Source organism: Gopherus evgoodei, unplaced genomic scaffold (genome assembly GCF_007399415.2).
Source record: "Gopherus evgoodei ecotype Sinaloan lineage unplaced genomic scaffold, rGopEvg1_v1.p scaffold_38_arrow_ctg1, whole genome shotgun sequence".
NCBI lineage: Eukaryota > Metazoa > Chordata > Testudines > Testudinidae > Gopherus > Gopherus evgoodei.
The window spans coordinates 1477183-1502902 of record NW_022060059.1 but is presented as its reverse complement, the minus strand read 5'-3'; the positions used below and the strand labels follow the sequence as shown (position 1 = coordinate 1502902).

General features: G+C 46.6%; 1 protein-coding gene across 3 annotated transcripts in view; it reads left to right on the top strand.

Annotated features, from left to right (window-relative positions):
* The first annotated feature begins 548 nt into the window (after positions 1-548).
* The window catches only part of CCDC78 (coiled-coil domain containing 78), a 54963-nt gene continuing 29791 nt past the window's right edge, over positions 549-25720 (top strand). The window contains exons 1-10 of one of the 3 annotated variants that reach the window (XM_030545614.1): positions 552-863; positions 1147-1278; positions 2343-2429; positions 2756-2935; positions 5779-5952; positions 6048-6098; positions 7946-8034; positions 8828-8906; positions 9798-9923; positions 11170-11381. In XM_030545614.1, the coding sequence (XP_030401474.1) occupies positions 786-863; positions 1147-1278; positions 2343-2429; positions 2756-2935; positions 5779-5952; positions 6048-6098; positions 7946-8034; positions 8828-8906; positions 9798-9923; positions 11170-11381 (1208 nt within the window). In that variant the 5' untranslated portion in view covers positions 552-785. Of the gene's footprint in view, positions 864-898; positions 1024-1146; positions 1279-2342; positions 2430-2755; positions 2936-5778; positions 5953-6047; positions 6099-7945; positions 8035-8827; positions 8907-9797; positions 9924-11169; positions 11382-25720 lie in introns of those variants that run through there. The other 2 variants (XM_030545615.1, XM_030545616.1) reach the window with 2 other exon arrangements.

Below are 25720 nucleotides of genomic sequence, written 5' to 3'. Positions count from 1 at the left end.
CCACTTGGCATATGCTGGCAATCAGTAAGTGGCACATCAGAAGATGGCAGTCCCAGTTTTGTGTGGTTTCAGTTTAGTCTCATTTCTCCAGATCAGAGAGATCTCAGTACAGAATAACTTCCTTGTGTTCCACTTGTTCTGGAAAGGTGCAGGCAGAATTCCTTTTGACACTGAATTAATCCCAGATTCTACAGTTCAGGAATGTCATCCTTCTAGGATTTGTCTGTGAGTGAAACCACTTCCTGAAACTGAAGCAGACCAACCCATGTCTCTGTTGCATGTATTGATTGCTGTCTTATTGCAGTATCCTGCCCAGAACAGGAGGGTTACAATGATCTGACAAAGAACATTTTGTTATTTAAAAGAATATGATCAGATAGGAAGAATATGGGAAAAATACAATAAAGATACAAGTGAAATGTTTACTGAGACCCTTATACAAACAAAGAGGGGGACCTGGTGAGCTTTCCTTTGAAACCTCTAGTATATGCCATGGGAGCAATCAGGATACCAGACTGGATGTGTCGTTAGTTGCCTCCTCTTTGGCAGTTCCTAGGAGCAAGTGTAGTCATTTGTTCCACCTCATAAACAAAATGAAAACCACACCCTCTAGCAACCTGAGTTTATAGCAACCCTGTGTATGGTATCCATAGAGGAAAGACCTATTGGCAGATAAAGATTTTTGTCACCAAAATCCCATCTCTGGTTCTTTCTTTGATCCTCAGTCATTGCTTACTCAGTACTGGGCAAGGATCCTGGTCCTTCAGCACCGACTGTATGAACACATGGATCTTAGGAGTGCCATGGAGAGTGAGAACATAAGCACCCTCCGAGAACAGGTCCAGTGCCTCACCAATGAAAATGTAAGTGTGAAATGCAAATTTTGTCTTCAGTGCCTTTCCTGCATACTGAGTCAGGTATTTTGAAAACTTGATCCTAATCTCAGGATGAAGATGGCAACTGGCAACCCCCTTTCCAGTCTGTTAAAGCCACTATATGCAGAAAGCTGTGTTTTCTCATCATGTAAGTGGTTTGTTCTTCCCTTCCCTTCCCTCAACCTGCCTATCTGTGCAGTGCTGTGCACAGGGGAGAAGATCTTGTCTCTGCTCAGCATAGAAAGTCACTGGAGTTGTTTTGTGTACCCAGGTGCAGCTGCAGGATAGGAATGAAAGACTGTACGCAAAGCTTGGAGATCTGCAGGAGAAGATGGGGAAGCTGGTTGGTTCCAAAACAGACTTGTCATCCAGATTGGTTTTCAGTGAGGAGGAGAAACTTAAGGTAATGCATGCACCTTGGGAGCTGGAGATACTTGAGCTGTTGAACCCCACTGAGCCCAGAAATATATGGGTATGTAGAATCCTTGGGAAATGTAAAGATATTGTCCCTGAAGGTCTATAAAAACATGTGCACTCCCCAACAGCCAGGGCTACTCTACTTTATTCCTTCTAGTTACTTCTGCTGGGGAAGTCTAGGACAAGTGCACTATGTCAGCTTCCAGATAGCCACTATTTCACATCACTTCCTTCTGGAAAAGGCAGAGATGTCTCGAAATGTGATCACTTAATTTCAGTGTTTTAACTTGCCCTTTATAATCTTCCTCTTTGGGGTTATAAGGGTATCCAGTCTTGGGTTTCTCCACAGTTCTCAGCTGATGTGTCTCAGCATCAGCATATTTTAATATTAAGGTGCAAAACTCTTCTCAGCTTTACCTATGGAGCCGTGGTCAGTGCCTGTATAATAAGCTGGTGCTCAGCTCACAAGAGGCATGTCTGCTTGCAGATCTCTTTTGTGCTTATATTTTTGGTCTACATCTGTTGGCATAATCAGTAACACTGAAGTGTTGGTCTCAATGCCAGTCCCTGAACTTCAACTGAGGCTCTAGACCACTACTCCTGGATGCTAGCCTGCTTTCTCTTGGCCAAATCCTTAGTCCCAATTCAGTCACTGTTCAGGCAGAACTCCCGTTGTTTTCGGTGGGACTCTTATCTGAGTGAGGACTGAATAAAGACTGTAGGATTTGGCCCATAGATTGAAAACATAAATGCGAGGGCTCCTCTTTTTCATAAACCTTGTCAGGCTGGCTAGTCTGGCATTACCCTGGCAAACTGGAACAGGCATATACCACCTTCGCAGTGAAGGGGGAGTCACAGAGTCTCTTAAACAGATTCTACAGGATAAAAAATCTCCGATTTCAAAAGTAACTTTTTGAAAAAAATCTTATCTCTCATTGTCCCTGAAACCCCACTTATGTCCTGTAAGCCCTTATTTCAGGAAACTGGAATTTCCTGTTGCGGATTTCTGTACCCGAGATTACAGTGCAGTCTCATTTGTGTCTCTCATAGATTTCTAAGGACCTCGTTGATCTCCAGATCGAGACAAACAAAATGAGAGAGCAGTATGAGGCAGAGAACTTTGAACTGAAAAATATGGTATGTGGCACTATAATACTGCATTACATTCTTATGCATTAGCCCATCTCTGCTGCTCTTCATACTCATCCTCTGTCAGATACACTGATTCTAGGGCTAAAATCTAGAATCTTCGGTGTGCACTTAATACCCACAGTTTGTCCCTGACTCTTGCTAGAGCTGTCATTCTCCCTTCACTTGCATGAGCATTGAAATGCACTCCCAAACTTGTCACTTGTGCGCTAAGCCTGATGAGAACCTGTTTTGCCAAGTGAAAACCCAGGAATGTTACACTGCCCCACCCTGTTCCTGTTGTAGAGTCTAATTGTGCCTCCTGCGCACCGTAGATACTGACCCTGGAAAACCGTATTCTGGAATTGGAGCTCCATGATGAGAAGGTCACTGGGGAGCATGATGCCCTACAGGAACGCCTGCACACTGTGGAGACCAATCGCAAGGAGCTGGCTGATGAATACATCATTCTGAAAAGCAATTATATGGCCCTGGGCAAAGAACATGAACAGGAGGTGAGTGAGACCTGCTAACCTGCTGAGTTTTCCTCACAATGCAGGCTTTGCTCTCACCGATGCTGCCCTCCTCCTCCTCTGTGAACATGCCTGCCTGCTGCCTCTTCAATTTCTACTTTGCTGTTGCTGGAGAACATCCTCCTGTAGGGCCTGGGAAAGAGCATGAATGTGAGCTCCTCGCAGAGCAGGCTTATTTGTTAGTGCATGTACCAGGATGTGTAGTGGACCATAAACAAAACAGTGAAACTGTAGTGGAACTACACATAAAATATTGTCAGAATAAACATACTGAACAAATGGAGAGGGTTTTTTAGTGTACTTTTACTAATCTTAGTTTCTTTTACCCATGGGAGGTATGCAATTTTCAGGTGGAGATGTGATTTTCAAATTGACATGTCCCTTTAAAATTTAAATTATAGTTTTAATGGTATAGTAATAATACTTAGTATACTCAGCCAATGATCTAAGAGCACTTTACAGAGGTAGGTAAGTGTCAATAGGCCCATTTTACAGTTATGGAAATAGAAGCACAGAGATTAAGTGATTTGCCCAAAGTCACACAACAAGTCAGTGGGAGAGTCAGGATTAGAAATCTAGGGTGAAATCCTGGTTTCATTGAAGTCAATGGGGCCAAGATTTCACCAGTAGTCTCTTGACTTCCTGTTCCCTGCTTTAACCACTGGACTCGCTGCTGGAAGCAAGTGATTTTGAATTAGCTAGTTGGGACTAGTCACAATGTGTGGCTTTTGCTCATTATTTTTTCAGTACAGATTTTTCGAAAGGAGCCTCAGGTTCAAAACCCACAGTGGCAGGACCGGCGCTAGGGGTTTTAGTGCCCTAGGTTCACGGCAATTTTGCCACTCCGCGTGCTGGTCCTGCGGCTCCAGTGGAGCTGCCGCAGTCGTGCCTGTGGGAGGTCCACCGGAGCCGCGCAAGCAGCCGACTGTCCGCCCACAGGCACGACTGTGGCAGCTCCACCAGAACCACGGACCAGGGGACCCTCTGCAGGCACGACTGCGGTAGGTCCACCGGAGCTGCCTGCTGTCCCCTCCGGCAAAACGCCACCCACCAATAATCCTGGCACCCTAAGCGATTGCCTAGGCCGCCTAAATGGAAGCGCTGGCCCTGCACAGTGGTCTTCTCAGGACACAATGAGTCTCCCACACACATCTAAATATGAGCTGTCTGTGAACTTGCCAGTGTGTTGTCATGGCTGCTTGGCCCAAACCATCTCTGTGAGCTCATTCGTGAGCTCTTGTAAATAATAGGGAGAGTCTCCAAAGCATTATGAAAACAATTCTGTGTTTCTATTCACAAATTGCTGTGTGTCTGTCCAAGGCAAATGAGATGGGCTGGATTGGCCTTTTTAGCCATATGGCCCTTTTGGAGAAGTCCGTCCTCTAAGATGTCAGTCAGTCATTTTTGAGGCTGTTAGCACATTTGTTGTAAATCCTCTTTCAAGTCAGTTAATCTGTGGTAAAGAGAATGGGGATGTTGTTACGATGAATGTCTTATTTCATATTTTACATTTCAAACCCTTTACCTCTTTTTCCTTCTTTTCTTTGTCTTTAACAAAAGGTTAAAAGGATTTTTAATGGTGTGTTTTGCCATAGTGCTAAGCAGGCTGAAGTCTCTGTATACCAAACCCAGATCTTGTTTAACACCATTTAATGTTGGACAGTGACTGCGTTAACATCTTTGGCCCATATATTCCATCTAAATCAATACAACACTTCTGATTTACTGGAGGGTGCTGTGGGGTTCTTCAGGGACATTGGGAGGTTGTGCAACTTCCTCAAAATAGCCCTTTGCAAATCTTGGTCCTATCTCCCTGTAGCTATCCACATAAAGCAAGATCTCATGTAGCCTTTCTTTTTCATGGGAGCTCCTGTCAACTTTTACAATGTATCTCTCATCTGTTTGTCAGTTTCTCTTTTCTCCTCCTGTCACTGCCTCAGCCCACCCTATGCTATCTTTTGATTTACCCATTATTGAAATGGATGACTAAGGTTACCAAAATGTCACATCCTTCAGGATTCAGCGAATTGGTAACAATTACTCAGTCTTGTTCCCAGTCAAAAACCCCATCAAAGTTTTGTTATTTAATCCTCCCTTGAGACATGAATTCCCTCAATATTCACTCCAGATCCCCTGTAACTGAGCCTTTCTAGTTGAGATGCTTTTTATCCTTCCAAAATGTGTCAACTTCCTACTGGCACTGCGTTGAATCTGAATGGCTAGGTGGTGCTGTGGGTTAATCTACTTCTGGAGGTCTGTGTTCAGCTATAATAAAGATCAAAAATGAAATGACTTGGGTGGCATCAGCCTAGTTCCTAGAGGGTATCTGTCCATTTTTTGTAACACTATTCAATTTGGTCAGGAAAAGTCCAGGACTGGAATAGTAAGGGGTACTGCAGGTCAGGAGTGAGGGCCATTGGCAGAGCTAGGGGGCGGGGGAGAGGATTAGCAGGAGGATCTGCAAGTCCTGAATGAGGTGCACTGGCAGAACTGGGTGAGGGCTCCAGAACTGGAATAGCATGGATGCTGCAGGGGAGAATTGAGGGACATTGGCAGAGCTGTGTAAGGAAGAAAATCACACAGCAACACCTTTGCTCTCTCTAGCTGGTTCTAGTTAATGGTACCAGCCCTGCCTTTTTATGAGAATTAAATAGTTCACCAGCATATTCAGACAGGTGAGAGAAAAAATCTGCTATCCAAAGGGATAAAAGTGAATGCTTTGTGTATATAAATAACTGCACGTGCATGACGAATAATACACACTGAGAGCTGGAGAGGGGAAAGCTTAAGAAATGAAACGGTTCCCATCTTGTTTTAATTTGCAGGTTGCTAAGAATGAAGAGCTGAGCATAGAGCTGCTAAACCTGGTCAACACCAGGAGCTCCCTTCCTCAGTCATGGAGTAACTACTCCCCATCCCAAGCACTGGCCAATGAAACCTCGGCCGAGCTGGAAAGGGTGCGGGCTGTGGTCCACCGCCTCTCTGCCCGGAAAGTGAAGGTATGGACTTGTCTGGGCTCCTAGGTAGTCTGATCTCCTTGCTTTCACCAAGAGATCAGAATCTGACCACTGCCCTGTTTGTTTTTTGAAATCAGCTGGAAGATATAGTTGCCTCTGAACACGAACGTCGAAAACTGGAGAGACATGTGAGTGTGGAACACTGCATGTGGATCTGAGCTGTGTACTTTTGTGATTATTTATTGTGTGGGGTTCATCCTCCTTGCTCACCCTTCCCCCATGCAAAACATCTGTCAGACTGAATTTGGAGAATTGCCTACAACAGGGGTCTCAAACACGCAGCCTGCGAGGTTATCTTCTGCGTCCCACGAGCTCCTCGTGGCCTTTCCACCCTCCCCCAGAATTTACCTAGAGCAGCTCTGGCCCAATGCGCACCGGGGGCAGGGTAGGCTCCGGGAAGCAGACAGAACCTGGGGAAGGAGAGGAGCAAGGGTGTGTGTTGATGTTGCTTCAGGCACCGCCCCCAGCAACTCCCATTGGCTGTTCCCTGTTCCTGGTTAATGGGAGATGCTGGGGGCAGTGCCTGAAGCAACAGCAACACACACTGCTGCTCCTCTCCTCTCTTCCACGTTCCAACCTTTTCCTGGAGCTGCACGGGGGTAGGGCAGGCAGGCCGGGAGCCTGCCCTGCCCTGGTGCATGCCAGGCCAGAGCCCGCCCCCTGAGCCCCTCTTGCAGTCGAACCCCCTACCCTGAGCCCCCTGCCTCACCCCTCCTGCACCTTGACCCCCTGCTGCACCCTTCATCCCTCCTGCACCCCAGACTCCTCCTGTACTCCTTGGGGGCAGGGAGGGAGCGGAGTTGGGGTGGAGGTTTCAGGGAAGGGGCTGGAATGGGGGCAGGGAAGGAGTGGGAAGAGGTGGGGCAGGGGGCAGGACCTCATGGAAGGGGTGGAGTGGGAGCGGGGCTGAGGGCAGCGGAAGGAGGTGTCAGTATTGCAGCCCTCAGGCCAATGTACTAGTCCTCATGTAGCCCTCATGGTCATTTTGAGTTTGAGACCCCTGGCCTACACCTAGTTTCTTGAGTGCTGTATAGTTACGAAATGGCATGTACTCTCTCTTCCATTTGTTTGTTAGAAAACTGGATCTGCATTGTTTTATACAGTGACTTCTGCAAGGCGAGGCTGCGACTGGAGCTTCCCCCAGCCATTTTCATTGGGCAGATATAGACAAGAGTATTAAAGGAAGTGGGTCTGTGTTACCTGCTATGTGCATGTTCACCATAATCTCACAGAAGGGGTTGGCACAGTGGTAGCACCTCTGCACTGCTATGCAGGAGACTTGGGTTCAAACTTCCATCCCTTTCTCTTGCCCCCAGTGCTGGGAGAGCTGCACAATCAATCCACATAGTATCCCACTGGGGAAAAAAAGCACTGAAGTCAAGTGAACTATGCCTGCTTACATCAGCAATGTATTCTGCTGATGTCTCAAATTGCTAAACAGTGAACTCTTTGGCTAGTTAAGGAAGAATTAGCCTTCATTCCTTGGCTGAATGGATGGTGTGAATGAGAGGGCTCTTGAGAGCTCTGCTAGGGACACAGATGGCCCCGTGGAGGTGGGGTGATAAAGCAAACCCAGAATGATGGGCTGGAATAGCATCTTGCCTCAGTTGCATCGTCATTTGTGTGATATTGACTAGTGCTTCAATACCCACCATTCAGTTTCTCATGGTAAACTGACCCTCCTATCCACATCTCAGTGTGATTTCACTCTTAGTGTGATGATACCTATGCAACCAGGATAGATTTAACACAACTTCCTATTGTATTAGCTGTATTGTAGTGCATTAGCTGCTCCCTATTCAGTCTGCCCTTTCCCCTGCATTTCACTTCGCCCCCATTAGCGCACATCTTCCCAGTGAGTAGCAATCCGTTAAGTAACTGGTAATTTTTTCTCATTCTCGGTGAGCTTTCTCTGCAGTTCCGTCATTCTCGCTGCATGATGCCTTTCATCTTCCCATTCATTCTTGTCTTTTAGTTGCTTGGAAACCAGGATCACATAAAAGCTGAGATTGAAAAGATGAAGCAAACGTACGACTCTCAGCAACAGAAGCTGGAACAGAGAGCGTGAGTGTTTGAGGCCATCCCACCCCCTAGTACAGTTGTCTGCCTGGCCCCACGCACTGAAATATCTCAGCCTCACCAACATGAACAAATTGAATAGCATTCCCATTTTACAGCTAGAGACCTGAAGCACAGAGATAAAGCCTAGGAGTCTTAAGGGGCCCTGTGGCTTCTAGGTGCCTGTCTCCTACTGAAGTGGGATTTGGGTCCCTAAATCCCTGATGCCCCTTTGAAAATTGGAGCCTAACTGACATGCCCAGGATAACACAGAGAGTCTGTGGCAGAGCATGAACTGAGCCCAGGTTTCCTGATTCCCTGTGTCTTGAGCGTATGATCATTGTTCCTTCCATCAATAGGCAGAGACTGAGGAGCTCAGCCTGTGCTAGGGGAAAGGCTGGTACTAGAGGAGGTTTGCTCTCCCTTTCACATTAGCAGGCTTGGGATGAAATTTGCCTTTGGTTTCAAGTGAACTGAGTTTGATGGTCTTAGCCTAGCATACAGTGGTCCACAGTTGGCAGTATCTGCTTAGGAGATACCTGTACCTGAATATCAGACTTGTTTGGGCTGCTCAGCCTTGAGGACATAAATTGGCAAAGTTGCATGGAGTTGTGGGGTAGGACAGGTGCATAGCTCCTGTCTATGCTTTTTATGGCTCTAATCAATACTATTGGTTCCTTGCCTTAAGTACTACAGTATGCCAAATGGCCTGGACAGTATTCTGGGGCAATGGAGCAGCCATTGATGGATGAGCACCTCAGTGATTAAAGTGAACATGTCCCCCGTTCTGTGTATGCAGGGTGGCAATGGGGAAGGAGCTGCAACAGGCCAAGAGAGAGATTCGCAATACTCAGCACAAACTGGTGGAGCAGTCAGTGGTAAGATCCCTAGGACCCATCCTCTGACACTGTGACTCACCTAGATTGTCAGCTGCTTCTTTGGTTGTACAGCACCATACACTAGCAACTTGGCGCCAGTAGCAAGATGGGTGAGGCTCTGATCTGGATGTCTCTCCTCCATGAAGTCTTGTCAGCATCTCATTCTGCAGGGGGGCTTGATCAATCTCGACTTCTGTTTCTGATAATAGGGTCAGACTATATCAAGGAGAAATGCCTGTGTTCAGCACATTGTGTAGCACTATGGAACAGGGCCAGCTCATCCTTCATGGATGTGTCAAGTTTTGTGCTTCTGTCTCTAGGAAGCCAGAAACTGCCAGTTCCTCTGGATAAATGAACCCCCTTAGTACCTGGAAGATTCCGTTCTTCAATACTAAGGGGCCATGTAAATGAGTTGCTGAGTCTTAGTCCAATTCTTAGTTATTGAACAGCTCTGTGCCTCAGTTTCCCTATCTATAAAATAGAGGCAATAAGAATTTCCTCCCTCACAAGGTTCTGAGGCTTCATTCCACAATGCTTGTAAAGTGTTTTGAGATCACCAGAGGGAAGGTGCCAATGAAGTGCACATTTGGTGCCCAGATTCTTTGGGGATGGGCAGCATAGAAATATGTGCAGTAAACATTTCCTGGGTTGTTCTTGGATGACAGCAGAATCTTCCCTCCCTCTCTGCCCCTTATGAACTGTCTCTTGTGGTGTCTTATGCCCTGCTTTTGAATAGTGCCCCTTTCCTGGGAAAGTGGACTGTCTGAAAGTAAAGTTTCTGAGTTAACCTTCCTTTTCCTATTGAATACTAGTGATTAAAGCTCAGCTGGCCAATAGGAGGCTCAGGGAAGAGCCTGATTCCTTGGGGTGACTATGCTTCCTGTGCTGTAGGTGCTGCTTACCTCTCAGAGCCAGCTCAAAGAGGTGGAGGTTGAGAATTCCCAACTGCAACTTCAGCTGAAGGAACTGAATGAAGAATATCGCTGTCGTCTTACTCAGTACATCAAGGACCTGGCGGTGAGGATCCCTGCCATGTATGGGGATCTGCATTTCCTTTCTTTGGGTTTAGTTGTTCCTTCTAGTTTTACAGGGCAGACATTTGAGTTTGGATACTGCCCACTGCTCTCAAACCACTGCTGTTTCCCTCTTCGAGCTGCAGGCTAGTGGAACATGCAGTGCAGTAATACCACTCTGTCTGGTGGCTGTTCCCTCTTTATGAAAGTCTAACTGTACATTGTATGTGTTATGATTGCAGCCCGTGAGTCTGGGGGCAGGAGTACCCAAATCTTTCCCTGCCCAGATTTCCCATGTGACAGCCCAGAACAATCACCGAGTCTCTGCTATGTCTCTCTCTGTCACGTTATTTTAATTGCACGTTCATTTTATTTATTATGGCTACTTTTCAATTGGCTTCTAAACCCAGTGTCCTGGAAGTCTTTCTCAGCAGGCCAGACCTGTGCCACTTTTGGTTTCACAATGTGCTGACTCCATGGTCTGTGGTAAAAGAATCCTCCTTTTGTTCCTCCGGGAAGAACCACTGACACCCTGCATGATCCATGGCCCCTTCACCTTTCCTGCTGTATCACAGAATCTTGTAACATGAGTGGCCTAAGGTTATTATAGGAATACACTTCTCTGGCATGCAACCAGTCTTGCAGAGGATCACTGAGGACTCAGAGCATTGCAGAAGGGTCAAACTTCATGGCATAGGACCTACACTGATCCCTGAGTACATTCTGCAGGACAGTTCATTGAGAAAAATTGGCCATATCTTGGAAGAAATCTGCTAGTCTCTCCACCCTAGATAGCAGTACAGAGTCTTTGCTAACAGCTCCAAGAGATCATAGTGTGGTGATGGATCAAGAGAACAACTGAAGGTAACCTTTGCTAAGAAGAACAGTTGCGTTTCTAATAAGAGCTCTGTAATTTTCTGAACAAACAAGAAGTCAGAGATAGTGTGGCCTAATGGAGTGAACAGAGGAATAGAAGCCAGCACTCCCACCTCTGCCACTGACTGTGTTTCCAAGGCATTAATGTGTCTGTGCCTCATTTTCCCTACTTGCTGGACGCTAGTTAGTTTGTACTGCACTTACTAACTGGAAAGTGCTGTAAATGTTAAGCATTTTGATGATGATGCGTTCTTCTGTGTACCTCCATGCAGGACAGGGAGTAGCCATCCTAATACATTGGTTGAGTGTCTTAGGAAACAGCCATTCGGTGTCCAGCAGTCTGCTTGAGCTGATTTCCTTTTCTGTGTTTAAAGGAATATATGGACAGCAAATCAAATGCTTCTAAGGGGCCTAACAAAGTACCAGCTGACCATGCTTACATGAAGCGCTTTGTGGATGACATGCTGAAGGACATCCGGGCTGCCCATAAATCTCGGGAGGAGCAGCTGGCTGGAGCTGTGCGTGGTTACAAGAAGCGCATGCAGAACCTTGTCAAGAGACATGAAAACCTGCTGATTGCTTATAGGTAGGTCAGGAGGCTTTTGAGTCTTTTCTGTAGCCATGAAAGGTCATCATACCTCTAAAGCACCCAGGTAAGAATGACTGCTTAGAACAACTTGGGCTCTATAATCCTTCAGAGCAACACCACACCATCCTCCATTAATGGTGGAGAGGCAACCAGAGGCAAGTGATTAGAGCAGAGAATTTGTGGTCTGGAGACTTGGGTTCTGTTTTTGACTTGCCAAACCCTTTCTTGAAAATCAGGAGCGAAGTGTCTCAACTTATGCACCCCAAATTGGGACTCTTCTCAAAATTCAGGCATTCTTTGTGCCTTAGTTTCCCGCATGTAAAATGTAAATTAAGACACTTGCTAAACTTTGCAAAGCTCTATAGACAAGAGGTGCAGTACAAATGCACAGCACTTACCATATATACTCATTCATAAGACGGATATTTTTGGTAAAAAAGTGATGCATCAAAGAGTCGGGGGTCGGCTTATAAACGGGTCTACACCAAAATTTGATTATTTTAAACTCTATGGACTCATTGAATTGAATATCTAATACATTGTCGTTTTGTTTACCTGGAGCGTCTGCAATCATGGAGCCTCTCAGCTCCCTGTGGCTGAGAACGGCGAACTGGAAGTTCCCGCAGCTCCCATTGGTTGGGAACAGCGAACTGCGGCCACAGGTCGCTGAAGGGCTCCATGCCTGCAGACGCTCCAAGTAAACAAAACGTCCCACCAGTGGCTTACCCTGACAGGCTGGGAGCCAAAGTTTGCCTACCCATTTATTGATGTCAACACATCCTTTTAAAGTTGCAAAGGCTTTGTTTAGTGGACTAGATTGGCTTGAAATAGACCTCCATAAGTCTGAAGCCAATATAAAAATATAACGTGCAGAATCAATGGAATCTCTAATAAAATTGAAATAGCCTATTATCATAGAATATCAGGGTTGGAAGGGACCTCAGGAGGCTATCTAATCCAACCCCCTGCTCAAAGTAGGACCAATTCCCAGACAGATTTTTGCCCCAGATCCCTAAATGGCCTCCTCAAGGACTGAACTCACAAGCTGGGGTTTAGCAGGCCAATGCTCAAATCACTGAGCTACCCCCCTCTTCAGACATGCTAATCTATAGGGCTGCTTTGAAATAAATAAATAAATAATAATAATAATTTGACAGTGATAAAGCAGGTGACATTCCTATATAAAGTCCTACAAAATCTATAACTACAATAATAATAATCTATTTTCATACTAGTATTTAAAATGAACAACGGTGAAATCAAAAGAAAAGTCTTATCATGCAGCGCTCAAATTTAATGTTGTTGAATATGCAGAAGCAAACAATTGCGCCACTGCCTGTGAATTCTGTATCAACGAAAAGCATGTAAGAGAATGGCGAAAAAGTAAAACACTAAAAGACATGCCAAGAAGTGAGAAAAAATGTCCAACGAGGTGCACTTCATTTCCTGAGCTGAAGAAAGATCTCAATAATTAGGTTGTTGAATGTCGACAAAATGGGTACATTGTCACTAGAACTGAAATCTGTCTGCGTGCTCTGCAAATGTCGAAAGACAACAAATACAAGTCAGTAAAGCCATCAGTGTTTGTCACATCAGCGGGTTGGTGTACTCGCTTCATGAACCGTCATGATCTCTGTCTTCGTCAGCAAACAAAGCGCAAAAGCTGCCTAGAGATCTGGAAGAAAAATCAAATCTTTCCAAAGGTTTATTATAAAATATCAAAAGGAATATGCATTTAAACTGTCACAAATAGGAAATATGAACAAAACACCAATGACATTTGATATCCCACGCAACAGAACGATAACAGGTGTTCGTGAAAATACAGTTTTAATTAACTGGCCATGAAAAAAATCCATTTTACGGTAGTGTCAGGGTTCCCTCCCCACTCTGAACTGTAGGGTACAGACGTGGCGACCGGGATAAAAGACCCCCTAATCTTATTTCTACCAGCTTAGGTTAAAAACTTCCCAAGGCGCGGATCCTTCCTTGTACCTTGGATTAGGTAATGCTGCCACCACCAAGTGATTCAAACAAACCATTTAGGGAGGGCCACTTGAAGCCCTGCCTTCCCCAAATATCCGTCCAAGCCTCTACACACCTTTTCCTGGGCAAGCTTGAGAATAATCCCCCAAGCCCCTACACCCCCTTTCCTGGAGAGGCTTGAGAATAATATCCTTACCAGTTGGTACAGGTTAACACAGTCCCAAACTCTTGGATCTTAAAACAATGAAAAATTAATTAGGTTCTTAAAAGAAGAATTTTAATTTAAAGAAAAAAGGTGAAAGGAGTACCTCTGTAAGATTAGAATGGAAGATAATCTCACAGGCAATCAGATTAAAAACACAGAGAGTTTCCCTCTGGGCAAAACTTTAAAGTTACAAAAAGAAAACCAGGAATACCCTCCCTCTCAGCACAGAGAAAATTAACAAGCCAAAATAAAAGTAAATCTAACACATTTCCTTGCTAAATACTTACTAAAGCTATCAGGGGGCTTTAGGCCAATTTGCCCGATTCCTCCGAATTGGGCCCCGTGCCTGAGAGGGCCCTGCGCCGGCAGAGTCTCTCCCGGAAGCAAAGCTCTGTGTCTCCCGGAAGCAGCAGCTGTTGCTGCTAGGCAACAAGAGACGCTGGCGGGCAGAGGGCTGAGGCAGCCACAGCTGTTGCAGGTCAGGAGAGGGAAGGAGGGAGGAGGGGAGAAGGCACATGTGCTTTGCAGCCTTCCTTCACCTCCCCTTCCCTCCCCCCAACACTTACCTGGAGGAGACGCCGAGGGAGCTTCTGGCCCGGTGGGAGACAGGAATCTCTGCAGTGGACCTCAGTCACCTAAGCAGCTGATGGGGCTTCCAACGGTGAGTGTTTGACCCTGTGATTCCCCGTAGATTTGTAATATTGGGTTGGTGTTGTGGTTTTCGGTGGTGTTGCTGTTTGAGGGTGAGTTTTTGTGCCTGCCTGTGTCTGTTTCAAAACTAAAGTCAGGATCATGTAATGTGACACACGAAAAAAGCTCCGAGCCGGTACTTAGTGCTGTGAATTACAGGTGAAAGAGAGAGGGAGGTTTGGAGGAGGAAATCAAATACATCAAGAGGGGAGAATGCGAAAGGTCTGCAACATGGCAGGCTGATACTCTTATCTCTAGCCCACCCCCACAGAAGGGGAAACTGAGGCACAGAGTGATCTGATTCCCCTCTCCAAATTATTTTGCAAAGGAAGGGGACTAGGGCTCCTATCCAAACCAGTTCCCTTCCCATCAACTCTGCTTTCCCTGCTGCAAGACCGCTGTAGGGGCTGAATATTTCCATTAAACTATGGCTCCTTCATTTGCCCTGCAAAAATAAAATAGAGCGGCTTTGGCAGGGGAGAATAGCCCTCCCCCCAAAGCTGTGTGGATATTAAGGGTTTTTTTGGGGGGAGCATGATAATATTCTAGATCAATCAAATGCTCAGCTCAGCTTTCTAGCCATCCAGCAACTCTGGGGCAGGGAAGGAAGGTGCTCTTGGTACAGAGTGGTTGCAAAATGGGTGAATTTAGCAGAGGGTGGGGGATCCGGTTAAAATCCCATCCGATGCAGCCACACAGAATCACTGGCAGCGCTGGGAGAGGCCAGGAGTGGAAGCAGGTGGCTTGGGGATGGGCGGACATTTGCCCTCAGTCCTGGGCTCTGGGATGGACTAGTCTGGGTGGTGGGTTCAGTCTAGTCTTCCAACCTGTTGCTCTCACTGGGGTTTGTGGTTTTCATCTGGCTCCACCAAAAAGATCAAACAAGCCCAGTAGAAAAGCAGGGTGAGAGAGGTGGGAAGGACTTGGTAAGGGGTTTAAGTGACCCATCAGCGAAAGAGTAAAACCAGAGTTTGATTGGGTTTCCCCCCAGCCACCACTCCTGCAAACACTGGGCAAGGGGCAGCTCCATCCCCCACTGAGGCTATGGTGAGGGGCATCAGGGGAGGAAGGAAGCCACATGGCAGTCCCTTCCCCCCAGCACCCTCCTCCAGCCCCCAAACTCTGTCCCAAAGCCTGCACCCACCCCTCCACACTCCCTCCCAGAGCCTGCACCCCTCCACCCTTCCTGCACCCTACCCAGTGCCCCAGCCCGGAGCCTGCACCCAGCACCCAAACTCCATCCCACTCAGCCCTGGGCAAAGCTCCTTGGTCTGGCTCCCAGACCCTCTCCCAGGGTTGCAGTTGTCTGGAGGTGCCTGCCTTCCACACCTTCCTCATTCACACCTCATTCATTCAATAGGGCAATTGATTACAAAGTAGAGGGAAATCTTATTCTACTTCTAGCAAAAAGACATTTTTTTACCTTAATTATACTACCTTAGGGGTCCACTATAACATATTACCAAGGTTCAATACAAAGTCATGTAAAAGTTATACAAAAATGAATAATGCAGAGATATATCTACAATTGCATTGATTGACTGCTGTGTGCAGTAATATAGTGACCCCTGGGTCTATTAATGAGGCTATATACTCGTGGGGGGGGTGCAGCGGTGACTCTGGGGCGAGCACGTGGGCAAAGAGGCGAGCAGTGAGCCAGCAGGGGTTCTAGGGGCAGGCATGGGGGTTTCTGGCAGGGGAGGGAGAAGGTGAAAGGAGGTGAGTGGTGGGTGGGAGACTGACTAGGAGGGACGCAGCAAGTCAGTGGGGGACTAGGGGCTGAATAGGGGTGTGACGATGGGGCCGAGTGGTGAGGGGGCGGGTCCTATTTTACTCTTGTGATCTGGTCACCCTATGTGTGCCAAGTTTCAGAGTAGCAGCCATGTTAGTCTGTATCTGCAAAAAGAACAGGAGTAATTGTGGCATTTTAGAGACTAACACATTTATTTCAGCATAAGCTTTCGTGAGCTACAGCCCATTTCTTCAGATGAATAGAATGGAATACTTCTTTTTGCCTATGTGTGGCATTTCTCCCCCCGCCACAACCTTCCTCTTTGGCCCACAGCTGTTTCAACGGGGTGGCACTGAGGAAGGAGGGTTTGTTTCTGCGGGGTGGGCGGCGCTGGGGGGTGGTGGTGTTTCCACGGGGCTGGGCGGTGTTGTGGGGAAGGAGGGGGCATAAAATAAACATTTATTGAAGAAAATCAGTTGTACAACTATCAAAACATAAATTATTTTCCTAATATGAAAGTGAAAATCTAGAATTAATATTCTTTTAGAATGTGGTGACTTCTATCAATATGGGAAGAGATCAAGAGATATTGGTAGAAAGTACCCAAGTGGGAATAAGAAAAGAGCCGTATACAAGGCAAAGGCAGTTGAAAGACAGAAGCAAACGGGTGCTTTTAGCAAGTATTTTAGCAGACCTGGTTCTACTGTTGAGCCAGAAGAGCTCAGTGAAGATGCTGGTACAGTTGAAAATTCTCCAGTAGAACATACAACACAGACAGAGAACGACATCAATGACGAAGAATTTGAAGAGCCAAATCAGTCTAAAGAAGACACTCAAGACAGTCACAGTGAAGAGAAGACTAAAAAAAGGATTGTAACTGATGCTGAAGGTACTGAGGGTCAAGAATGCTTTTCTGATGATAAAGATGTGAGTGGTTTAGATCCAGAACAGAAAGGCAACTTCAACTCTGCTGACCAGATGGAAATATCGGATGATCCTGCAGCTTGGCCAGAATACATTAGCCAGCGTATCGGGGAGTATTTAGTAAAACAAGGGCCGCCTAAAATTATTGTAGAAGATTTCCCTAAAAATAAGATTGGGAAACACTGTTTTCAAAGTTTCACTGCAAAAGGAAACTTTCAAATGGTGAAATTGTACCTCGTCCACGGGTGATATACTCAGTGTCAGCTGACAAGATCTTTTGTTATTACTGTAAGATTTTGTTCAATAATGTGAAAAGTTCATTAGCATCTAATGGTTTTAATGGGTGGTCTAATATTCATACAAGATTGGCTGAGCACGAAAACTCAAAAGGACATTTGCAAGCTATGCTTAGCTGCTGCGACCTTCAGCAAAGGTTATCTGCTGAAAAAACCATTGATTCAATACAACAAAAACTTATTGACCAAGAAGCAAAATGCTGATATCAAGTTTTTGAGAGACTAGTTACTGTCATTCAGTTGCTAGCAGAATGAAACTTATCATTTTGTGGGTCTGATGAACGGCTGGAAACATCATACAATGGAAATTTTCTTGGAGTTATTGAATTACTGGGGAAGTTTGACCCAGTGATGCAGGAACATTTACAAAGAATCGAGAACAAAGAAATACATGACCATTATTTAGGAAAAAACATTCAAAATGAACTTATTAGTATTGTAGGGAATGCTGTTAAACATGAAATAATAGCTCAGATTAAGGCTGCTAAATATTTTACTATTATACTTGACTGCACTTCTGACACTGGTCACCACGAACAAATGTCATTGACAATTAGATATGTGGCTGATGGTGTATCACCAAATATTCCAGCAGGAGTATATGAACATTTCATTAAGTTCATAGCAGTAGAAAGCAGCACAGGTGAATATTTGTACAATATCATTTTAACTGAACTCAAAGACCTGGGATTGGACTTTGCAAATATCCGTGGGCAGGGCTATGACAACGGTGCAAATATGAAGGGAAACATATCAGGTGTACAAGCATGACTTTTTAAAACAAACCCAAGAGCTTTTTTTACACCATGTGCATGTCACAACTATAATCTCATTTTGGGAGACATGGATGCATATTTCCACATCCATATTTTTGAGGATCACAGGTCCTTCCTCCGCTTCCAGGTAGGGCGGGACCACTGCTAGTTTATGGTCCTTCCCTTTGGCCTCTCCACGGCCTCCCAGGGTTTTTACCAAATGCATGGTGGTAGTGGCAGCCCACCTCAGGAGGAACGGGCTGCAAATTTTCCCCTACCTGGATGATTGGCTACTCAAGGGCAAGTCTTGGTCCCAGGTGCAGGCCCAGATGGAATTTCTGCTAGCCACTTGCAAAAGTCTAGGCCTATTGGTGAACGAGGACAAGTCCACATTAGTGCCAGTTCAGTGCATACACTTCATAGGAGCGCTGTTAGACTCAGTGGTGGCCACGGCCTCTCTCTCACCCGGGACAGGTTTGTGGCACTCAAAAGTCTCATAGCTTCAGTCACAGCCTTCCCCATGATGACAGCAAGGGTGTGCCTTCAAATCTTAGGCCATATGGCAGCATGAACCTCTGTGGTGCTACATGCCAGGCTCAGAATGAGGCCCCTCCAACTCTGGCTGGCCTCCCAATATTCCCAGGCCAGGGATGACCTGGACAAGGTGGTCATGTTACCTCCCAATGTAGTGGCCAACCTGCAATCGTGGTCCCTCCCGAGCAACATGTTACAAGGGATTCCCTTCCGAGAGACCCCTCTCTCACTAGATCTGGTGTCGGCTGCCTCGGACCTGGGATGGGGAGCCCATACGGGGAGCTTCCAAACCCAGGGCAGATGGTCAATCTCAGAATTGTCCCTGCACATAAACGTCAGTGAACTCAGGGCGGTGCACCTGGCATGCATAACTTTCAGCCTGCACCTGTGGGGAAAGATGGTCAGAGTCCTCATGGACAATATGGCCATGATGTATTACATCAACAGGCGGGGGCACACACTCTTCTGCCTTGTTCCAGGAAGCCCTGGACCTATGGGAATTCTGCATAGCCCATGATATCTCTCTGAGGGCTTTTCACCTACCTGACACTCGCAATACGCGAGCCGATCACCTCAGCAGGGTTTTCTCCCATCAATACGAGTGGTCACTTCACTGGGAGGTCGCTCGGCAACTCTTCCGAGAGTGGGGAGCTCCCCAGGTAGATCTCTTTGCTAGTGTGCAGAATCGTCTCTGCCCCCAGTTCTGCTCCAGGGCCAGGGTGGGCAGGGGGGCGATCTCGGATGTGTTCCTGATTCGGTGGTTGGGCCACCTGTTCTATGCCTTTCAACTATTTCCCCTGATAGGCAAGGTCTTACAGAAAGTGAAGGCAGACAAGTTGAGGGTTATCCTCATAGCCCCGGATTGGGCCCAGCAATATTGGTATGGAACCCTCCTGCAGCTTCTAGCAGCCCCCCCGCGCAGGCTGCTGCTTCTGCCGGATCTCCTCTTCCAGGAGGGGGGATGCCTCCTCCTTGCCAACCTGGTCGCGCTTCATCTGACAGCGTGACTGCTCCATGGTTAGACAAGGAGAAAGGGAGGTGTTCAGAGGATGACAGGAAAGTTCTGCTGGAAAGCAGAAAGCCGGCCACACGACGGACCTACCTGGCCAAATGGTCTAGGTTCTCTAGGTGGGTGAGAGAAAGGGGTACTTCCCCATCATCCGCATCACTCCAACTCATTCTCGATTATCTCCTGTCCCTGAGGACCCAGGGGCTAGCTCCCACTTTGGTCAGGGTACACTTAGCGGTCATTTTGGCTTTCCACCCTCCGGTGCGTGGTCACTCGGTATTTTCCCATCACATGACTTCCCGGTTTTTGAAAGGATTGGATCGGGCATTCTCTTATGCCAAGCCCCTGGTCCTGCTATGGGACCTGAACCTAGTGCTCTCCTGCTTCATGGGTCCCCATTTTGAACCCTTGGCCATGTGTTCCTGGTCCCACTTATCATGGAAGGCAATCACCTCAGCCTGCCATGTCTCAGCTTATGGCCCTAACCTCAGAACCCCCATATATGGTCTTCCACAGGGATAAGGTCCAGCTTTGCCCACATCCTGCTTTTCTGCCAAAGGTGGTCTTGATTTTTCGTATGGATCAGGACATTTTCCTTCCGATACTCTATCCCAAGCCCCATTCCTCTGATGAGGAACGACATCTACAGATGCTAGATGGGTGCAGGGCACTGGCCTTTTACCTAGACCGAACCAGGCCATTCCAGAAATCCCTGCAACTTTTCGTTGTATCGGCCGAACACGAGGGGCAACCAGTTTCTACCTAGCAAATTTCCCGCTGGATCACCTCGTGCATACGCGCATGTTACAACCTGGCAGGGATTCCCCCGCTGCCTATCGTGAAGGTGCATTCTACGAGAGCTCAGGCCTCGGTGGCTGCCTATGTAGCTCACGTCCCCATGCAGGACATTTGTAGAGCTGCCACATGGTCCTCTGTCCACACCTTTTCATAGCACTATGCCATCATCTCCCAAAAGTGAGATGACGCCGGGTTTGGTAGGGCGGTACTCCATCCCGGAAACCCTTAAATTCCTACCCACCTCCATTAGATATAGCTTGGAGTCACCTACTGTGGAATACACATGATCAATCACTCAAAGAAGAAAGGACAGTTACCTGTTCCGTAACTGGCATTCTTCGAGATGTGTTGGTCAGGTGTATTCCACATCCTGCCCTCCTTCCCCTCTGTCGGAGTTGTCTGGCAAGAAGGAATTGAGGGTGAGGAGTGCGCAGCTCCCCTTATAGTGCAATCTAGAGGCGCCACTCTAGGGGTCGCAGCCGTGCTCCCCCACTATGGGTACTGCTATGGGAAAAACTTCTGGTACCGGTGCATGTGGCGAGCACACACACCTATTGTGGAATACACCTGAGCAACACATCTCAAAGAACGCCAGTTACTGAACAGATAACTGTCCTTTCTTAACCCTTTTACAGGTAAGAGGATTTGGTGCCTCTGGTCAGGAGGGATTTTATAGTACTGTATACAGGAATGTTGTTACCCTTCCCTTTATATTTGACACGCCCCCCAAATCACAGATAGTGTTGGACAGCCAGTTCCACACTGGTTTTGATTTCATCCTGGAGCTCTAGGAGAAAACAGAGTTAATAAGACACATGTACCTTTAAATATCCTACTGACTATATAAAAACTATTTTTCACATTTCAAGGATGATTTTAACCATTTGATTCTGGGAAACTTTCACGGAGAGTGCATCAGCCACTTTGTTAGAAGCTCTCGAAATGTGTTATATTTCAAAATCAAAATCTTGGAGAGCTAAACTCTACCTAAGAAGTTTTTTGTTATTGTCCTTGACAGTATGAAGCCACTTCAGCACAGCATGGTTGGTTTGTAGTTGGAAACACCATCCCCAAATGTATAGGTGTAGCTTTTCCTGTGCATACACAATGGCATAGTATTCCTTTTCACTGATTGACCAGTGGCTTTCCTTCTCAGACAGTTTCTTGCTGAGAAACATGACAGGATGGAATTCTTGATTCTGTCCTTCCTGCATTAAAACTGCTCTCACACCACGCTCAGACGCATGTGTGGTTACTAGAAATAGTTTGTCAAAGTCTGGGGCCCTTAGCACAGGGTCAGACATGAGTGTTGCTTTAAGCTGGTTAAAGGCCTTCTGACATTCATTAGTCCACTGAACTGCATTTGGCTGTTTCGTTTTGGTTTAGGTCTGTCAGTGGCGTGGCAATTTGGCTGTAGTGCGGTACAAATTGCCTGTAATATCTGGCCAAGCCTAGGAAGGATTGAACCTGTTTCTTTGATTTTGGACAGGCCACTTTTGGATAGCATCCACTTTAGCCTGTAGGGGGTTAATAGTTCCCTGACCCACCTGGTGTCCAAGGTAAGTCACTCTGTTTAAGCTTATTTGACACTTTTTAGCCATAACAGTTAGTCCTGCCTCCCTTATGCGCTTGAAGACTTTTTGTAGATGCTCCAGGTGTTCTACCCATGAATCAGAAAAGATGACCACATCATCAAGGTAGGCAACTGCAGATTCTCCCAATCTAACTAGGAGACCATCTACAAGTTTTTGGAAGGTGGCAGGTGCACTTCGCAGCCTGAAAGGGAGCACATTAAATTCATACATCCCTGCATGGGTGATGAAGGCTGACCTTTCCTTGGCGGGTTCATCTAGCAGTACTTGCCGGTACCCCTTGATTAAGTCTAAGGTAGAGATGAACTGGGCACATCCCAGTTTCTCCAATAGCTCATCTATGTGGGGCATTGGATAGTTGTCTGAGCGAGTTACAGCATTTAGTTTAAGATAGTCCACACAAAAGCATATTTCCCTATCTGGTTTGGGAACTAGAACCACTGGAGATGCCCATGCACTGTTAGGGGGCAGATTACACCCATCTGTAGCATATCCTGGATCTCCCGTTCTACAGCAGTTTTTAGCTTGAGGAGGCGCCCGTAGGGTTGGGCTCTAATTGGGTGAGCATTACCTGTGTCAATGGAGTGGTATGCCTGTTCTGTCCACCCTGGAATGGCTGAGAACATTGTCGTGAAGCTATTGCACAGCTCCTTGATCTGCTGTTGCTGCATATGTCCAAGGGTCATGGAGAGGTTCACCTCTTCCACGCCACCATCACTTTTTCCTTCATAGTAGACATCTTCAGGCCACTCAACATCATCTTCTCCCTGGGCTGTAAACTGACAAACCTTTAACTCTATGGAATAGAAGGGCTTTAGAGAATGAACATGATACACTTTAGGACTGAGGTTTGAGGTGGGGCCTGGGGGTTGCTATGAGATAGGTGACAGCTTCCAGGTGCTCTTGGACCATGAATGGCCCTTCCCACGACGCTTCCATCTTATGGGCCTGGAGCACCTTCAAGACTGTGGCCTGGTCCCTTACTTTGAAGGAATGCTCTTTAGCATGTTTATCATACCAGGCTTTTTGCTCTTCCTGAGCATCTTTTAGTTTTTTTCTAACAAAGGGTAAAGAGGTTCAGAGGGTGTTTTGTAGGTTGTTTACAAAGTCCAAAATGTTAGTTCCTGGAGAAGCCGTAAACCCTTCCCATTGCTGCTTCACCAACTGTAATAGCCCCTGTCATAAACAGATAGTTAAGGGTTAATGTCTCTTTTACCTGTAAAGGGTTAAGAAGCTCAGTAAACCTGGCTGACACCTGACCAGAGGACCAATACGGGGACAAGATACTTTCAAATCTTGGTGGAGGGAAGTCTTTGTTTGTGCTTTTTGTGTTGTTGTTGTTGTTGTTCGCTCTTGGGACTAAGAGGGACCAGACATACATCCAGGCTCTCTAAATCTTTCTAAATCAGTCTCTCATGTTTCAAACTTGTAAGTAATCAGCCAGGCAAGGCGTGTTAGTCTTATGTTTGTTTTCTCAACTTGTAAATATTTCTTTTTGCTGGAAGGATTTTACCTCTGTTTGCTGTAACTTTGAACCTAAGGCTAGAGGGGGTTTCCTCTGGGCTATATGAATCTGAGTACCCTGTAAAGCATTCTCCATCCTGATTTTACAGAGACAATTTTTACCTTTCTTTCTTGCTTTCTTGCTTTCTTTCTTGCTTTCTTTAAAAGCTTTCTTTTTAAGAATCTGATTGATCTCTCCTTGTTTTAAGATCCAAGGGGTTTGGATCTGTGTTCCGCAGGGAATTAGTGAAGTCCCTCAAGGCAGCCCAGGGAGGGGAAGGTTTTAGGGGGGACAGGTAGTGCCCCAGACACTGAAATTTCTGGGTGGTGGCAGTGTTACCAGATCTAAGCTAATAATTAAACTTAGAAGTGTTCATGCAGGTCCCCACATTTGTACTCTAAAGTTCAAAGTGGGGAAAAAAACTTTGACAGCCCCTTAACCTCGCGTCCATACACAAGTTCAGATGGTGAAAACCCTAAACTGGGATGTGGTACTGCCCTGTAGGCAAAAAACAACTACTGTAACACTGGAGTGTTATCATTGGAGTGTTCATTTATGAATTTATGTATCATGGCCCCCAAAGTCCCATTAACCTTCTCCACCAGGACATTTGTTTGATGGCGGTAAAGTGTGGCAACCAAGTGATTCACCCCATGAGCTTCCCCCATGCTTTTCATGGTCCCTGCCAGGAAATTAGTTCCCAAATCTGTAAGGATGTCGGAAGGCCAACCTACTCTGGCAAAAATGTCTGTTAATGCCTGACACACAGTTTTAGCCCTGGTATTGCGTAGAGCCACTGCTTCCAGCCATTGGCTGGCAAAATCCATGAAAATCAGTATGTACTGCTTTCCTCTCAGTGTCTTTTTCAGAAAAGGACACAGAATATCCACAGCTACCAGCTGAAATGGAACCTCAATTATGGGGAGTGGCTGGAGAGGGGCTTTGACCTGGTCTTGGGGTTTTTCCACTCTTTGGCACACCTCACAAAACCGGATATGAGTAGAAACATCCTTGCTCATTCCCTCCCAGTGGAATGACCTCCTCAAATGGTCTTTGGTCCTGTTCACCCCAGCATGGCCACTAGGATGATCGTGGGCTAAGCTCAAGAGCTTTATCCGGTACTTAGTTGGAACTACTAACTGTCTGTGAGGATGCCAGTCTTCCTGGTGCCCACCAGAAAGAGTTTTCTTATATAAAAGTCCTCTTTCTACAACCAACCAGGATCTATTAGAAGAGCTGAGAGGCGGTGGGTTGCTCCATGCTGTCGTCCAAGCTCCCTGGAGGCTTTCATCTGCTTCCTGTTTGGCCTGGAACTGTTCCCTTGATGCTGGAGACATCAGTTCCTCACTGGATTGTGAACTAGGGCTTGGTCCCTCTGGAAGCGATGTAGGTGATGGGGCTGTTTCCATTGACTGTAAACCGTTCTACTCTGATGCACTATGTGGTATTTCAGGCTCTGGCTAAGCGTCTTGTGTAGAGTTATCTGCTGCTGCTGCCAGTGCAGGCTCAGTGGTGCCCTCTGGTGTTGGTGCTGTAGACGGGGTTGCAAGCACTGGACTCAGTGCTGGCAGTGGTTCTGGTGCAGGTTGCTTCACCAGTTTCAGTTCTGGGACTGGTTTTGACTGGGTCTCTAGGATTGGATCCACTATGGCTGTTGCAGTTGTTGGCAGGGGATCTGGTTCCACCACCTCCATCTGGGTCTCTAGTAACACACACAGGGCCCTAGTGGAAGGCTCAGGAACAGGGATAGGTGTGAAAGCTTGCTTAGCCTGGCTGTGGGTGACCATTCCCACCCTCTTGGCTAGCTTCGCATGGTTGGCCAAATCTTCCCCCAGCAGCATGGGAATGGGATAATCATCATAGACTGCAAAAGTCCACATTCCTGACCAGCCCTTGTACTAGACAGACAACTTGGCTGTAGGGAAGTTTAAAGATTTTGACATGAAGGGTTGAATCATCACTTGGGCCTTTGGGTTGATGAATTTGGGGTCCACTAAGGATTAGTGGATAGCTGACCCCTGTGCTTCAGTGTCCCTCCATGCTGTAATCTTCTTCCCGCCCACACTCTCACAGTTCCCCTTCACTTTGAGGGTACCTGGGAGGCATTTGGGCCTGAGGACCTTTGGTATGACTCCAGTGTAATGAACTGCAGTCCATTGGGGTTCTTGGGGCAGTTGGCCTTCACATGCCCCATCTCATTACATTTAAAACATCGCCCAGCTGACTGGGGTGAGGTGGGACAATAAAGTGTCTGGGGTTTTCCAGACATGTGGTAGGCGTGTCGGGAAAATGTCACATCCGGTTTCCACTT